Source organism: Pogona vitticeps, chromosome 2 (assembly GCF_051106095.1).
Source record: "Pogona vitticeps strain Pit_001003342236 chromosome 2, PviZW2.1, whole genome shotgun sequence".
NCBI classification, from domain to species: Eukaryota; Metazoa; Chordata; class Lepidosauria; order Squamata; family Agamidae; genus Pogona; species Pogona vitticeps.
In genome coordinates, this window is record NC_135784.1 from 292,431,336 (window position 1) to 292,447,766 (window position 16,431).

Below are 16,431 nucleotides of genomic sequence, written 5' to 3' on the forward strand. Positions count from 1 at the left end.
GGAGAAGAAAGGGAGGCAGACCCGGACTTTTTTCTTCTGAAGAAATCACCGTGCACAGACCGGAGCGGGCGCCATTTTTTGGCACTGAGCCGCGAGGAACCCTTTACCGGGGGAGAGGAGAGCAATCAATATAAACTAAAAATATATAACAAGTAAGTAAGCCGAAGCCTCTGATTTATGAAACAGCCTCATTAAGCTGAAATAAGAATGAAATTATTTGGCAGAAAGAATAAATGCAGCGGCAGGTTTATCTTATCAGTCTGACTCAAAAGCGAAACTAAGCTTCTCCAAGTGAACTATTAAAACGCCAGGCTGATTCTAAAGCCGAGAGTCTGAGATGGAAAAATAAATCTTATGTTTCTGGAGAAGAATCCCAGACAGCAACACCGTCTGACTGGATTTAAGAGACTTCGGTGGATGCAGCGTGGTTGGGATACGCTATTCTTTGCCTTCTCTGGACTTTGTGAACTATAAATAATAGAATCTGGTGGTTGGAGCTGACGTGGCCGACTGGACTAAGGAGCATTAAGGGGTTAATGAAGATCACAAGACGAGCTCCAAGGACAATCTACTGGACAGTTTGAGACTCTGTGACTGTTGTTTTGTTTGTGACCACGTGTGAGTCTAAAAATAGAAGCTTGCTGAACTCAGGAGAAGAAGAAATAACTGCGTCACGGTTCTAATTGATATTGTATTTGCTGGGCTAAAAGTTGATTTTTATACTACAATATTTGGACAAAGATTGGAGGGAGATCTAAGGGGAGGTTTATGATGAGGGGTTTGAATTGTTGATAAAATTGTGGAAACTGGAAGGATTTCTAGGGGGTGATTATTGTGGTATTTAAACAAACCCCAAAGCCTGAGATCGACCCCAAAAATTCAAAAGAACAAATGGAGGCTTGGTCTGTTCAATCCCAAAGTTCTGGAATAGTGGTGCAAGAAATAGAAAAGGAATGGCAGATTAATATACAAAGGCTAATATTAACAGGGTTCCAGCGAGTGAATGCAGGTCTTAGCAAAATAGAAAATTTGATGAAAGGGACGAAAGAGGGGACAGTAGATGCCAAACAAAACTTAAATGAAGTTGTACAGACTTTAGAATCGTCTGTATTAGACATGACACCAGGTAATATGAATGCAGTAGAGAGTTATCCAGTGACCCATGCAGCTTCCAAAATTAAAAAGCACTATGACAAAAATCTTAAGGAGGCAGAGATACTGAAACCAGATAATTTTATGGTGAAAATATGGGAAGTGAAAAAAATGGATATTCTGTCAGATGGGCTGAAAGACTGTTCAATTCAAAAAGAAACGGAAAGATGGGATGTATTGTATAAATGGCAGCAGCTACCAGACAATGTTGGAATAACATAGAATAAAATTAAAATTAAATGATAAGATAAAAGCAGGAGGGTAATCAAACTGTGAAAAAGCAAAAAGTTGATATGTATTAGTAATATGAATTGATTGGATGATGTTATACTTTATGCTCTCCTATCCCCCAAAAACTATTTTTCCTTTCCTATCCCCTCTTTCTTTCTGTACCCTCTATCCTTGTTTCTAAATAAAATAAAATTATTAAAAAAAAAAAAAACAAAGGGACATTTTCAATTGATTTTTAAAAATTTAATTAGTGGGAGGATTGTAATTGAGCTCTTCAGAAGGAGGCATGTAACTCACAAAGTATACTTTACCCACCCCTGTTCTAGCAGGACAGGTGATTACACTATTTATTGCCATGGCCTAAGTCTAGTTAATTCCAACTAGAGTAGAGTGGAACCAGTGAAAACATGGTAAGACAGTGCATATGTAAGTGTTATTGAGTCAGTGGGTCTACTCTAAGTGAGACTATCAGATGTAAGCGCCTTTTTGTAAGGTAGAAGGATGTGTCACATAGTCTGATAAGAGAGGCGCAAACATCAGTTTCAAGAATGGACCAAACTCAATAGGGCAGCAGTTGTAGATTACTCACTCCAAGCAGGAGAAGGAAGCAGGAATTTGCAACATGGAGAATACTATAGAGATTGAGAGCACTCTCAAGTGCAGAAGTGCATTTTGAGTCTGACTATCTTATAGGCCGGTTACATTCTCTAAAGTTGTTAATTGTCTTACATGAACATCTTCAGAATAAACATTTTGAGTGAGTGAAGCTCTATCTTAGATGGCATTTCACATATTATGAAAGGGAAAATTCTTCACAACATTTTTGCAATTTTCTTTTTTGTTGCTGAATTTTTTTAAAAAAAATAGAGAAACAATTGGTTGTTGTGGGTTTTTCGGGCTCTTTGGCCGTGTTCTGAAGGTTGTTCTTCCTAACATTTCGCCAGTCTCTGTGGCCGGCATCTTGAGAGGACTGGAGTAGGAACTCTGCCCATGCTTTGTTGCTCCTACTCCAGTCTTCTGAAGATGCCGGCCACAGAGACTGGTGAAACGTCAGGAAGAACAACCTTCAGAACATGGCCAAAGAGGCCGAAAAACCCACAACAACCATCAGATCCCAGCCGTGAAAGCCTTCGCGAATACAGAGAAACAATTACTTTCCATGCCCATCTTCCTAAATTGTTTTATTCTGGTCTGTTAGCTGATGGAATTAGATTGGATGATGGCTGTGGCTGGAATGGATACAGTAACAGAAATGCCAGACTGGTTTAAGACGACGTTTCATCTCTCCGGTCTATGTCTCTTTTAGGAGACTTAGTGCTTCTGCTGCTTATGGGCTTTCTATAAAGCCTGCTTGAAAGAACTATGCATTTTTGCCTACATTTTGGAACCCTTTGCAGCTTGCAGAGGTTTTGTGGTAGGTGCATGAAAGCTCTTCAGCAGTCAGTTTGGTTTATTAGTATTTATACATAGAGCAGAATTCACTTGAGAAAAGAACAGGTTTGGCCGGCTTTATCTGGAGGGCTTGACAGTCAGAAAATAGAAGGCAAGGGAAGGGCAACAGGGAAAGCTGGGGAAGATAGTGCTATTTTTTCAGGCTTGGTTACAATTGAATCTGTGCCAGGATATTGCAGTGCTAAAAACAACAACAACAGAGCTTTTGGGGATGATGATTCAGAGTCCCCCAGCCAGAACCAGCGGAGTAGAGATTCTGAGAGGTTGTAGTTCAAAAAGTATGGAGTTTTAGACATCCGGTGTCCATTAAGAGTGAATGTAATTCAAAGTCATTGAAGTACTTTTTATACTGTTCAAAACATCTTGTCTGAATATTTCTTCTTTTGTGCTGAAATACTGGCTGAACAAACTTGATAAAGCAACTAACTGGCCTGGAGTTACATTTAGGCCCTTGGTGGTGGTACATGGCCAGCCCTCCCCACCCACGCCGAGAAGTGTAAGTTGCTTTACATCATGTAGTCTTGTAGCTGTGACTCAAGGGAACAGCCGGCCATTTTTTTCTGTCTAATTAGACATTTCTCAGAAAGGAAAGTTTTGAATAGCTGGATATCGTTCTGCGTTATCCACACGAAAGCTGAGTTCTGAGGCATTGTGAGTCAGAGCGCTTGTTGTAGTCATGGCGGGTGACTCATCTGCAAAGCTCCAGGAGAAAATATGCTGGCAGGCGTTGCAGCTTGGGCTCCCTGCATTCTGCAAATGCTTTGAATGCCTAGAAGAGAGAATAGTGTATTTGTACGTGGTTGCAAGCTGTTCGTTTAAGATACGCTGCTTATGAAAGAAGTACTGTCAGCATAGCTGGCAACTTCACTCCAGGAACTGAACTTCAAGCGAGGTCCAAAATATGTCACTTCTGGCTGCCAGTAGGCGGAAGGCTTTGTAGCATGCCAGTTCAAGTCTATATTGGGTCATTGGTTTTATTCCAAACTAAGCAGCTGAAGACTCAGTAGTTTAGTAAATTGGTTTTGCTACTAGTCAGGTCATATGGAGAAAGAGAAAACGCTAACATTCCATTTTAAAATTATGCTTGGAAGTTGTATTGATTTCAGTGTACCTTGATTTCATTTGGCATTCGATGCATTTGATGTTAGGGGTTATTATCCATTTTGCCACCCGATTCATAATGTTTTCAAAGAAAAAAAATTAAAGACCGCACGACACCACTGGACCTTCTAGCGTAACTAAATACAGTATTTTTAAAGTACTCTGAAATAAGTGTTTTGGCCTGTCTAATAGCTACTAAAAGATATAGTTGGAGTGTGCTGTAAATTTTAAAAATAAGAGAGTCACAATGAGTCAAGCAACCCTCGGGCCACAATTCTGGAGCTGCCCAAATCTGGTAAATAAAGCTGCAGCTATTACTTTAGCAATTGCATTATTCACTGGTCCTTAAAATGCAGGTTGTTTTCAATATTTTTATGAATTGAGCACCTACCATCAGCATCAAGGGGTTTTTAGCATTTGCTCTTCCATGCTTACCTGAAAATATTAACTGGGGGAAGGAGACTAAATGAGAAGTTGTGAAGAACCCTACTAAGGACATACCACTTGGGTTCCCCCCCCCCTAGACTCCAAGTCCCAGAGCTCCCCAATAATTCCCCATAGTTCCAGCCAAGAGGCTCACACATACAGGTGTCTACATTTTGTTCACCTGGACTAGAGCCCACCTTGGAGGCTGGATGGCCTTCTGAGGCCTTTAACTCCATGTGTTAATATAAGAAAAGGGAAGCTGCTGCAGTGTATCCTGTGAGTGGTAGTTCTTTGGGAGGCACACTCTTTAGACCCTTCAAAGGCAGTGATACTAACACTCCCAGGAAACACTGTAGCAGCTTCCTTTTTCTCACATGAACAGCAGAAAGTACAGGCCTCAGAAGGCTGTCCATCCTCTGGGGTAGGCCATGGTCCAGGTGAATGCAGTGTAGGTGTCTACAGGTGTGGGTCTATGGGCTGAAACTCTGAATTCTGCCTGGGAAATGCTTAGAGAATTCTGGGAATTGGATTTGTGATGCGGGAACCAAATGGCACATCCTTAATTTATGAGATTTGGATTTGGAGTTTGTTCTGCTTTAATCTTGTGGTTGTTGACTGAACAGGCCTAAAGGTGGCGGTCGTTTTGTGCATTGTAATCGCAAGCAGCTTTAAGCAAGTTGAGAAACGGTCTAAATGGAGGAAATGAATTTGACCTTTGCCCGTGTTACAGATGATGTCCCAACAGAGAATGCTGTTGCAACAGGAGATGGTGTTTATATTACTTGGCATTCTGACCGCAGTGTGACTTGTGGCTATACACTGAGATGGTGTTATGGGCCAGAGCCCTGTCCGGTGGTCGACTGGAAGACGTTTCCTATTGGTGTGACAAATGCTGAAATCAAATCTGGTAGGAAACTATTGCTTTCTCCTCATTTTTGTTCTGGTGGGGGGCTTCAGACATGGGTGGCTCTGATGGGAGTAGAGGGAGCTCAACAAATGCTGCTGCCTGGAGCAGTAGGCAAGATCATGCCTCCTCATTCCATATACAGAAGCTTGCTAGGCTGGCAACAAAATCTGGTTTTACTACCTACTGTAGGACAGCTCCCCTTCCACTGCACTTGAGAACAGAGAGGATTTTTCATGCTGCCAAGAATGTACAGCTCTAAAACTGTCTGGAATACATGACACACTCAGCAGTTCTCAATGTGCACTACTGGCTGTGGATCATATGGTATCCTCTGGTAGTGGATGCATGTCTAATATCTAGTGTCTAACCTCCCTAGTTGAGACATTGAGATAATATTGTATGGAGAGACATACAATATTATCTCAATGTCTCTGGGGAAACTGGAAGATCCTAGCTTCATGATTTCTGGGTATCGGTTAGGGCTGGAATACATCATAAAAGAACAGTTCTTCCTTTTAGAGGATTACAGTGGTGTCTTGCAAGATGAATTTAATTCGTCCCGTGGTTAATGTTGTCTTGCAAAAAAATTCATCTTCCGAAACGCGTTTTCCCATAGGAATGCATTGAAATCTAATTAATGCGTTCCTATGAGCAAAAAAAGAACAAAGTCAAATTTGGTTTACAAAGGGTTTATTAAGTGTTCTTTAAAGCCATACGTATTGTGCAGATGATTAAAAAATTTCAATAAAAAACTAACTTTTTAAACATCATAGAAAAACATTTTAAAATCAGCAAACACGAGGCAGGAACAAAAAACGGAAAACATTCATCTTGCGAAGCATGGCCATAGGAACATTCAGCTGGCAAGTCATCAACCCCATTGCCAAAATCATTTGTCGTGCGAGTTTTTTGTCCTGCGGGGCATTTGTCTTGCGAGGCACCACTGCATTTTTTTTCTAATTTGGTTCTTTTTCTGTCTGTTCTTTTCTGCTGCCTCTGATCTAGTAGGTGGAAATAGGTGTTAACTAGCCTTATACTATTATTATGCATTGCCTTTAGTCCTACTTTGTGTGAAAGTGCACATTGCCATGCCAAGTTAAGAGTACTGTAACAGAGAATGATGATTCTGTCACACAGCTCGCTTTCAGCCGGGAGTCCGATACCAGTTTTCTCTCTATGGTTGTAAAGATGATGGATATCAGCTGCTGAAGCATATAAATGGTTACATAAAAGAGCTGGGTAAGCACACTTTATTCTTATACTAAAAGGCATCAGGATGAGAATATATGTGTTAATGTGATGAGAGTTTATTGAACAAAAGCCAGGAATTTAAGAACAGACTGATTTCTCTAGAAGTGCCTTATCTTACCACTTGTAAGTAGTTCATGTTTATGCAATTGGTTAATTGAAATACGGTATTTTGTCTGAAGCCAGAACTGGCCTATGCATTTTACTAAGGGAGGCTGTGCCTGCAGGGCCACAATTGGGAAAAGATGGAAAAAAGGAGACCAGGCAGCAACAAAGGAAGGAAGAGCAACTCACAGATCTGAAGCTGACACATTGTCTCGCGTGATGCAGCACAGAAGTGCTGCACTAAGGAAGATGTATCTGTGTATCAGTAACAAAGGTTAAAATCAAAGGACTAGCTCCAGTGTTAATGTGGCATCCCCAGAAGGAGCGTCTGTCCACGAAAGTCGTATTTCTAGAATGGGGCCATTGATCTGTCCCAAAATATGAAAATAGAAAATAGAATAAACTGTTGAATAGAAAATTGAATGAAAATAGGCTACACAAATGACTTTCAGATGCATTGTTACGCATTACTGTTCTAATTGGATCTTAAGTACTACTTGTGTTTACCATCTCTGAGTGGTATTTGGTGGGATAATAATATTTTAAATAAATAAATATATATAAATAAATAAATGGGTTCAGTTGTACAAGTTGGGGCAAAGGTGGCTCTTCAGTCCGAAGAAGTGTTTTAAATAGCAACTAGACATAGGGACAAATAAAAAAACAAATTGGTATATTCCTTTAAATTGCTGATTCTTTAAATATTCATGTCTCCATATTCATCAGTTCCAGAGACCCTGATGAATACGAAGGGATGAATATTGCCCCATTTTTATTTGTCCCCCATAGGAAGAGAGGAAAGGCTAGCCTTCCCTCTCTTCCTATGGCCCTCCCTTTCTGCCTATGGGCCTGCCAATCAGCTGATCTGCAGGCGATAGGCAGCCAGCCAGGCTCAGAACAACCCACCCCCACAGCCTATCCCCAACCGCCTTCCTCTCCCTAGCTTAGTGCTGCCACCAGCTGGCAGTGGCGGCCCTGCAGCGGCGGGTGACAGCAACAGCGGGGCGGCAGCGGCCGCCAAGGTAGGAAGGCAATGGGGGGCAGGGGAGCAGCTTTGGTTTTTAGACAGGTTCTGTTTGTCCACACCTCCCCATGAACCGACGAATGAATTTGTGCTTCATCAGTTCATGGGCATGAGCTTCGTGCTTCACGATTCATCAACTTTTGACAGATCACGAAGCAGGACGACTCACCAAAATGCTGAGTCACCCCCATCTCTAATAGCAATCCCTGAACTGTTTTTATGTGTCCAAGTTTAGAATGCCTGATTGATTGATTGATTGATTGATTGATTGATTGATTGATTGATTGATTGATTTATCTATCTATCTATCTATCTATCTATCTATCTATCTATCTATCTATCTATTTATTTATTTATTTATTTATTTATTTATTTATTTATTTATTTATTTATTTATTTATTGCATTTATATGCCGCCCATCTAGACATAGTCTACTCTGATTGAGGCAAAGTGAAAGTGAGGAGCTGAGCAAAGGCTAATGATGAGGGCTCACAGCTTTTGGAAGTTCTGAGTAGCAAGGACATCATCCGCTACCCACTTCAGGATTCCCTGTTCCCCCTGAGCTTATAGGAGGCAGAAGAGAAATGGATTGTCCCAGAAATAGTATGTTGTTGTAATCAAGTGGATGACTAAGAGCCATTAATTTAACAGAAGTTCTGTCATTTGTGGATAGGGACTGCCTGCGCTTTGGCCTCTTCCAGGGGAGTGAGTGACTAAGGGGATTGTAGTCATGATTTGCCATTGCATCATCACCCAAAACACAAATTATGCAAAGCTAAAAATTCGGTTTTAGAAGCATCTGTCTATTTGAGGCATGTAAATGGATGGTTTCTGAATGCACACCAACTGTTTGTTGCATTCTTTATATCATCCTTTCCCAGTTTGCTGTCCTCCAGATCGGTTACACTACAACTCCCATCATCCATATCGAGCATTCCTGTTTGCTTGGTTGGCTGACGAAGATGAAACTGGAGGACCCTAGGCTGCAGGAAGGCTACCTTATGTAATAAACTGCCAGACAAAAGTCTTTTTCAGGATAAGCAGCATTTCTTATGATTTCCTCTTTTCCTTTTGTCTGTTCATTCCTACAGAGCAAGTTACATACATGCCGAAAACAGACATAAGATTTTTGATGGAGATTTTGCACTGTACATGCAGGGCAGGAAATGTGGTGTACAGAGCAATTCACACATGCACATAGGGAACTCTAGGGGATGCAGTGTGCCTTTTTGGTGCAAAATAATTTGGAGCAATTTTTATGGGGATTTAGATGGGGAAGCAAAGGAGCACACCAGGCCCTTTAGGGGCTGCACTGAGCTATATGATATATCTTCATTTTTTAAAAAAATGCAACTGATCTAAAAGGTCTAGTTTACTGGGTCCCTACCTTGGATCCCCAAAAGTGTTTGGACTAAAACTCCCAGAAGCTTTAACCACTAGTTGTGCTGGCCACCATATCTGGGAGTTGTAGTCCAAGAACATTTGGGGACCCAGTGTTGGGAGGTACTGCTCTAGTTTAATATTTGCATTTCATCTTTAAAAACAGCAGCAAAAATGTATATTTTTCTCCTGACTTGCTTCCCCTCCAGAGCCAAGAGTTGCGCCTGTTTTTAATATTGAACTTACCACTTCGGATTCCATCTTAATAAAATGGAAGGACATACCTGTAGCAGATACGCAGGGCTTTTTAAAAGGCTATTTGCTTCGCTTTGGTAAAGGGGAGGAAGGCGCCGCGAAACCAAACAACTTTGAATCGGGTAAGTAGTACTGATCCACTGCCTTTCATCACTCACAAAATATGCTCTATAACCCCCCATGTTTCAAGCAATATAGCCATTATATGAGAGATCGTAGAGAGACAGAAATACTGTTGGATAATAATAATAATAATAATAATAATAATAATAATAATAATAATAATAATAATAATAATAATAATAATAATAATAATAATAATAATAATAATAATAATAATTTATTGTCATTGTAAGTATATACACAGTATACCCATACAACGAAATTCACAGACACCCAGAGACCAGACACATGCACACACATAAAATTCCCCAAACACTCCCCACCCACTAAAAGTCCCCCATTAAAAATACAAACATCTGCACCTCAGGCCAAGTAACACAGTCCAACTAATTATTCACTACTGGTGGTCTTTAAGCTCATTATTAATTGCAATTATAGCTCTAGGATAAAAACTATTTAGAAAACATGTGGTCCAAGTCTTAATTGTTCTATATCTTCTGCCAGACGGTAACAGTTCAAAAAAATTATAAGCAGGATGGGAAGAGTCTCTCAGGATGCTGTGTGACTTCCTCAGACAGCAGGATGTGAAGATGTCATCCAGGGTTGGTAGCTGGAGCCCGATGATATTCTGGGCAATTTTAATGGTTCTCTGTAGAGCTTTTTTGTCCGCTACAGAGCTACTCCCAAGCCATGCCAGAATGCCATAAGTTAGGACACTCTCAATGGTGCTACGATAGTATGACAGAAGTAAATGCTGAGATCAATTTAACTTGCCGAGCATTCTCAGGAAATACAGCCTCTTCTGTGCCTTCTTCATTAGCATGTTGGCATTTATAGTCCATGAGAGGTCCTCTGAGATGTAAGTACCCAGAAATTTAAAATTGCCAACTCTCTCCACTTCCTCACCGTTTATGTACAGTGGTAAATGTACATTTCTCTTCCTCCTAAAATCAATTATGAGTTCTTTAGTTTTTTTGATGTTAAGTGTGAGATGATTTTCTTTACACCAAAGTATGAACCTTTGTACTTCCTTTCTATAAGCAGACTCATTGTTCTTATTTATGAGCCCCACCACTGTCGTATCATCCTCAAATTTAATAATTGCATTGGTGTTATACAGTGGGGTGCAATCATGTGTGTACAGGGAATAGAGGAAGGGACTTAGCACACAGCCCTGGGGAGCTCCTGTACTTAGTACCAGGGTAGAAGAATGGTGAGATCCCATCCTTACTGACTGTGGCCTATCTGTCAGAAAATCCTTTATCCACATGCAGATCTGAGGTAATCCCAGGTTGATCATTTTAAAAAACAACCTATTTGATATTGGTTATCCAAATCCCCATTGCTCACATGACCAATAAAACATTTCTTCTTATATAACTGAGGAGCCTGTTATGCTTTAAAGTCTTCAAGGAAGGCTCTTCTCAGTTCTGTCACCATTAGGCAGGTCATCAGGAGGGGATATAAGACAGATACTTTTTGGTAGCCATTTCCAAACCTCCTGAGGGAGGCTAGATTGGCTCCCTGTCTGTTGTCCTTCTGTGAGGAGGCTAAAGAAGACAAAAACACAGTGGCACCTAAAAGACCAATTACTATATTTTAATATTAGCTTTCACGGACAAGTCCAGTTCCTCAGACATAAAAGTGGGACTACATGGGAAATATTTATATACATTTATACACGTCCACAAATCAGAGATTGTATCTGGGCACAAGTTGTTGACCTGGCAATGATTTTTTTGTCTTGTTTATGTTTTATTTTCCTTTTATTTTTGCCTGATATGCTAGCACAGACTAAGATGGCTGCCTCTTCTAAAACTGATTTTATTTGTGGTCTTTAATTCTGTATTGTTAGCCAACTGGAGCTCACTTTTGGCCTGAAAAACAGGACATGGATTAAATAAATTTTTAGGCGATAACAAACATTACATTTGCCACTGGAATCTGGCTGAAAAGGTCTGGTTCCGTACAAATGCTCATATGGATCTTGCCTCCTGCCCTGATTTTCACAGTTCTTATCAAGAGAAGCATTGCTATAATGCTTAAACGTGCTTGGCCTTACCCGTTTCCTTGCAGAACATAAGAATATGGGCACTCATAAGATGTTGGTGGTACCCAAAGCAGTAACAAGTTTATAGGCACTACAGTAAGGAGGCACATGGAAAATGTAGGGTAGAGCCAGAAGCTATTTTTGCCAGCATAGTCAAGCCAAATTTAACTTGTGCTGTATTCTTTGTTTTCTCAATGGTAGAGGACATGCTTTGTAGGTAAAAGATCCCCTTTCTAACTCCGGCATCTCCATTTAAAAAGGAACAGGAAGCAGATGATACAAAAGGCCTCTGACTGAGATTTTGTACAGCAGAGTAGACAATAGCTGGGTCAGTTATACCAATGATACGACTGGGCATAGTAAGCTTCCTTTGTTCTGCCCTGGCTCTGTGACAGATTTGTCATACGGCATTCTAAAACAATATGGGCAAAGGATTCTTTTAAAAATAACATTTTAACATGCAGAATGGGTAAGAAAATTGAGATGCTGGTTGGGCAAATCTCATCGCCTGGTTTGGAAGCATCAGGATAACTTCACTGACAGGACCACTCTTTAATAATGCACAATATTTTAAGCCAGTTACAGAACTAATGGTAAAATTCTAAGCCAACATGTCCCAACCTTTCCCCTGTTGTGGATTACTGCATCATCACCTGAAGCTTCTGTAGACCACCACGTTTTAATGCAGCCGATTGCAATCAAACATATATCAAGGGACATTAACATGTACTTGTGTCTAATAATTTATTATATTCACTCACAAACATATTGCACTCATCACAGTATAATACAGAAAACAAAGTGAATACGACCACTGTTTTGATCTTCTCCCTACTTTCCTGGTCATCTATTTCATTCTTGCTACAAGTCACAGCATCATTGATCAACCATTGGTAATGTTCTGCCACACAGACCACTCTGCTGCATCTTTGTGGACCACTGATGGTTCATGGACCAGGGATTACAAATTACCGTGTTTTGTTTTATAAACCATGTTTATTTAACACACTCAAGCCAATTGACTGTCCTTTGTGTCCAGCTCACTTGAAGTCAGCTTGTGTTAGCTGGGGTTTGTCATTGCATCCACACTGCCTAACTTAGTCCTAGTTTGTTTTTGTACTTCTGTCTTTCATCCAGCTACCAGTCCAGCTAAGACAAAAGCAATTACACAGCTAAGCAACTCTGTCTGGTGCTGTTTTCTTCTCTTCTCTTTCTTTTTGCTCTGCCGGTCATCAGCCTTTTGCCCCAACCTCTTCTTCTGTAATAAACTCATTCAAGAGCCTTCCTGTGCAAAGAAAAAAAATAATAAGTAGTTGCAGCCCACCACAGAGACTAGCGAAATGTTAGGAAGAAAAACCTTCAGTACATGACCAAACAGCCCGAAAAACCTACAACTATTGTATCCTGGCCATGAAAGCCTTTGAGAATACATTAAATTGGCATTATGTTATGGGGAGGGGGGGGAGAGAGCATTTTGTTCCTTTCAAATTTTGACAAGAATGTTTCAAAACTCTTACTCTTGTGTGATGCTAAGCAGGATTGGGCCTGATTAAATATGAATTATATTAATATGAGATAGTGAAATGAATATATTCCCCCAGGCGGAAGGCTTTGAAGGCTTAGATTTTTAAACTCTGGATTTAAAAGCCTGTTTATTTGGAGTAATGCTTGTACTTCTTAATCAAGGTTGGCACTCCTTTTCCCCCACCCTACAGGTGCCTTATCTTTATCATGTCTGTAGTGGACAAATACAACAGGGTATTTTCCATGCTAGAATAGAGGTACCTCCTAAATTTAATTGGCACAGGCGTGTGAGATTTTTATTTGGTCTGTTCTTCCTTCTCTGATTTCTTCATAAATGCAACAGGAGGAAGTTGAGATCATAAGAATGTGTATGGGGAAGATTTGTCTGCCCTTAGTTTAGTTGTTTGATTTACTAGTTCTAGGGTAAAATTAAGGCACCATACCCTTCTCTAATAAAATAGCATCCGTGTTAAAGACAAATGGTGTCCGACAAGATAAGAGAACTGAGATGCCTGTTTGGCAAATCTTATCAACTTTTCTAGGAGCATCTGGACAGTTTCACTAGTGGGACCATTCTTTAATGAGTATACCATTCGCAGAGTCTAACACCAAAAGCTGTCCAAGTCAAGCTGTCCCCACAAAAGTCTCATCCGAAGCAGACTTGTCTTTTCTGAGACTCCTAGACTCCACATTACAAATTCCCTGCATGGCGGAAACACTACTCTGCTTGTACAAGCTGTTCAGACTTCACATTTGTCTTTAAAAAATTAGACAGTTGTCAGTGCGCTCTCTAACCATCAAGGAGCAGCACATGTAGGAGAAGCAATCTTGCATGATCTGCTTTATACTCCAGAGAGCCTTTCCACCCAAAGTTGTGCATTTTGTGAATCAGGTTGACGCCTACATTGGATCAGCCTTAAATGAGCAGTGTGAGCAAGAGGGATCTGAACAACCATAAAATCAGAGCTAATATTCAATACCAACTGGATAGAAAGTGCCTTAGCGAGATGGTTTTATTACGTCTTTTGAAGACTGATCCCCCAGCTTCCATGGATTTCAAGAAGGGAATATTAACTAGCAGCCTGCACCATTTTGGCAACTGAAGCCAAACAATACAATTTGCAGATGCATGCAGCACATGAGTAGTAGCAGTGCAATTGGTATCCTCAATAATATTTGTCATTATCATCATCAGCCATTAGAATGTATTCAACATCTTTCTGTACATATACCATGCTAGCACATTCTCCCTCCCTTACTTAGTTGAGTGGTCCAGCTGGGAATGAAGAGCGAGACGGAAGGGCAAGCCCAATTAACAGTATGGAGTACCTGAGTCTTAAAGGAATGTGAGGCCACAGCAATGTTACTTTTGCACTAATAAAAAAGGCCAGATTCCTAATGTGTAAAGCAACTGCATAGAGCAATCATGAAGCAGCGGGAGAAAGTTTGCCAGTTGTCTGTTGTATGGTCCTCTAGTTGTGCAGTGTGGGACATATGACCAGTTGCACAATTGAGTGTCTGACTGGCAGCCAATAATTTGTGAAAACTGTGCTGTTAAGTGCACAGTATTTTGCAATAAGATTTTGTCCAATGATCCAGAAAGTATTGTCCTATATATTGCCCCTGTACTGCACAAAAGTGTTCCACTGGAATATTAGGGTTAAAGTGCTGCTTTTTTTAAAAAAAAAAATAATGTTTACAAAACACCAGTTTATACTTGAACCATTCCATCATCCTGCACAATGTGTAATTCTGGTCAGCACTTCCAGTGATCATTATTTTGTCACTGGCACTTGGGAGAGTACAGGTTTGGGAGATTACAACTCTGACAAATAACAATCAATCATCTCTGTACCCCTGTGAAAACAGGCTTCAGCAACTTGATGCCTCATTTCAAGATTGACTTATTTTGCAAATAAAACTCCTATTGTGTAAGTGCATGGATTCATTGTTGCTGATTCCCCCCCCATTATTTATTATAATTTATTGGTCATTACAAAATACTTATATCTTGACTCTCTCTCTCTCTCTCTCTCTCTCTCTCTCTCACACACACACACACACACACACACACACACACACACACACACGCCATACACAGGCCAAACTGATTTTAAAGGCCAAAGTCCTCATGAAACAATAAAGTTTTTACTACCTGTCTAAAATTCAGTTGTCAGTCAGGAACTTTGCTAACGAATGTTACTACAGAAATGCCCTTGTTGTGTGTCCTCACCTTTAACGAAGATGTTTGCTTGCTAGAACTGCCTGACTGTGGAGGCTGTATCCAATCAGACAAGAAACAGCCCCCCTTTCTTAGGATTTGCAAGTTATTCTTACATTCTAAAATTTTGAGTTTTGTTCCGGATGGTTGGCTAAGTAAGAACTGAGGATTAACCTGGGGTAAGAATACATTTACAGGATTAAATTATGTGGAACTCCTTCTGCACCATCACCACTAACACACTTTTCAAATGCTTCTCTCATTACTGAGTCATTAGCCTTTTCAAGTAACGCAAGATTAAATCTGAATTGATCTGGTTCTGGGCTTGGGTTGGTGATGGGTGGGAAGTTTCATACACGAAGTGATTCCACTAAGGATAGAAAGGAAGTTTGTGTTAACCAAGATTTTAAATTGGTCTATCCAGTTTGTGGACTGCAAGACTATCAATGGAAGTATGCAGCTACGTATGTTTTTATTTTCTGATACTAAGACGAAACCGTATCAGGTTCCAACCCTTATGTACTGTATAATTATACACAGACAAAATGTCCAGGATTCAAACCATGTGTTGTTGTTTTTTGGAAATGTACACAAAACATGCTGCAGATAATGGAAAATGCATTAAAAATGAGTATGTTAGAAAATATATGTATAAAATGTGTATATTAGGAAAAATGCATATCAGGATATGCATACATTTCTATGTGGAAAAAAGCTGCAACCCAGGACAGAAGTTGAAGAGCATGTGGATGCTGGTGGGAATCTTAAAAAATGCAATGTAAACAAAACTGTCCCATTTTTAGCATTCTTAGCTACCATTAACACAGAATCACCATCGTCTTAGAAGTACAGAGCTGGAAGGGAACCTATGGATCATTGAGTCCAGTCCCTGTCAAGGAAGCACAGTCCCTGTCAAACTCCCAGATGCCTGAACCACTGAGCTATCTATCATCAGCTATGTACGGCTATGAATACACCTTCTTCCAGTTTACCATCCATTTCATTTTGGGAATAACCTCTTCCTTCACCTAAGAGTGGAAGCCGAACTAGCCAAGATGGCTGGTGAACCATCTGACTTGACACAAGACTAGCTGATAGTGGTGCTGAATCCAAACTTCTCTTGGCCCAGGGAGCCTTGAAACAGCTCGCTTTGGCCTAACTTTCTCCTGATCTAGGGGCTGTGTCTCTGGGCTGGAAGAAGTTTGAATCTGGTATATCTGAGCTCCTGCCT

General features: G+C 40.4%; 1 protein-coding gene across 3 annotated transcripts in view; it reads left to right on the forward strand.

Annotated features, from left to right (window-relative positions):
• Positions 1 to 16,431, forward strand: part of LIFR (LIF receptor subunit alpha) — a 108,542-nt gene that overhangs the window by 73,440 nt on the left and 18,671 nt on the right. For all 3 annotated transcript variants that reach the window (XM_020795687.3, XM_020795688.3, XM_072992823.2), the window contains exons 14-16: positions 5,093 to 5,269; positions 6,407 to 6,508; positions 9,237 to 9,404. In XM_020795687.3, coding sequence (XP_020651346.3) covers positions 5,093 to 5,269; positions 6,407 to 6,508; positions 9,237 to 9,404 — 447 coding nt within the window. The remainder of the gene's footprint in view (positions 1 to 5,092; positions 5,270 to 6,406; positions 6,509 to 9,236; positions 9,405 to 16,431) is intronic.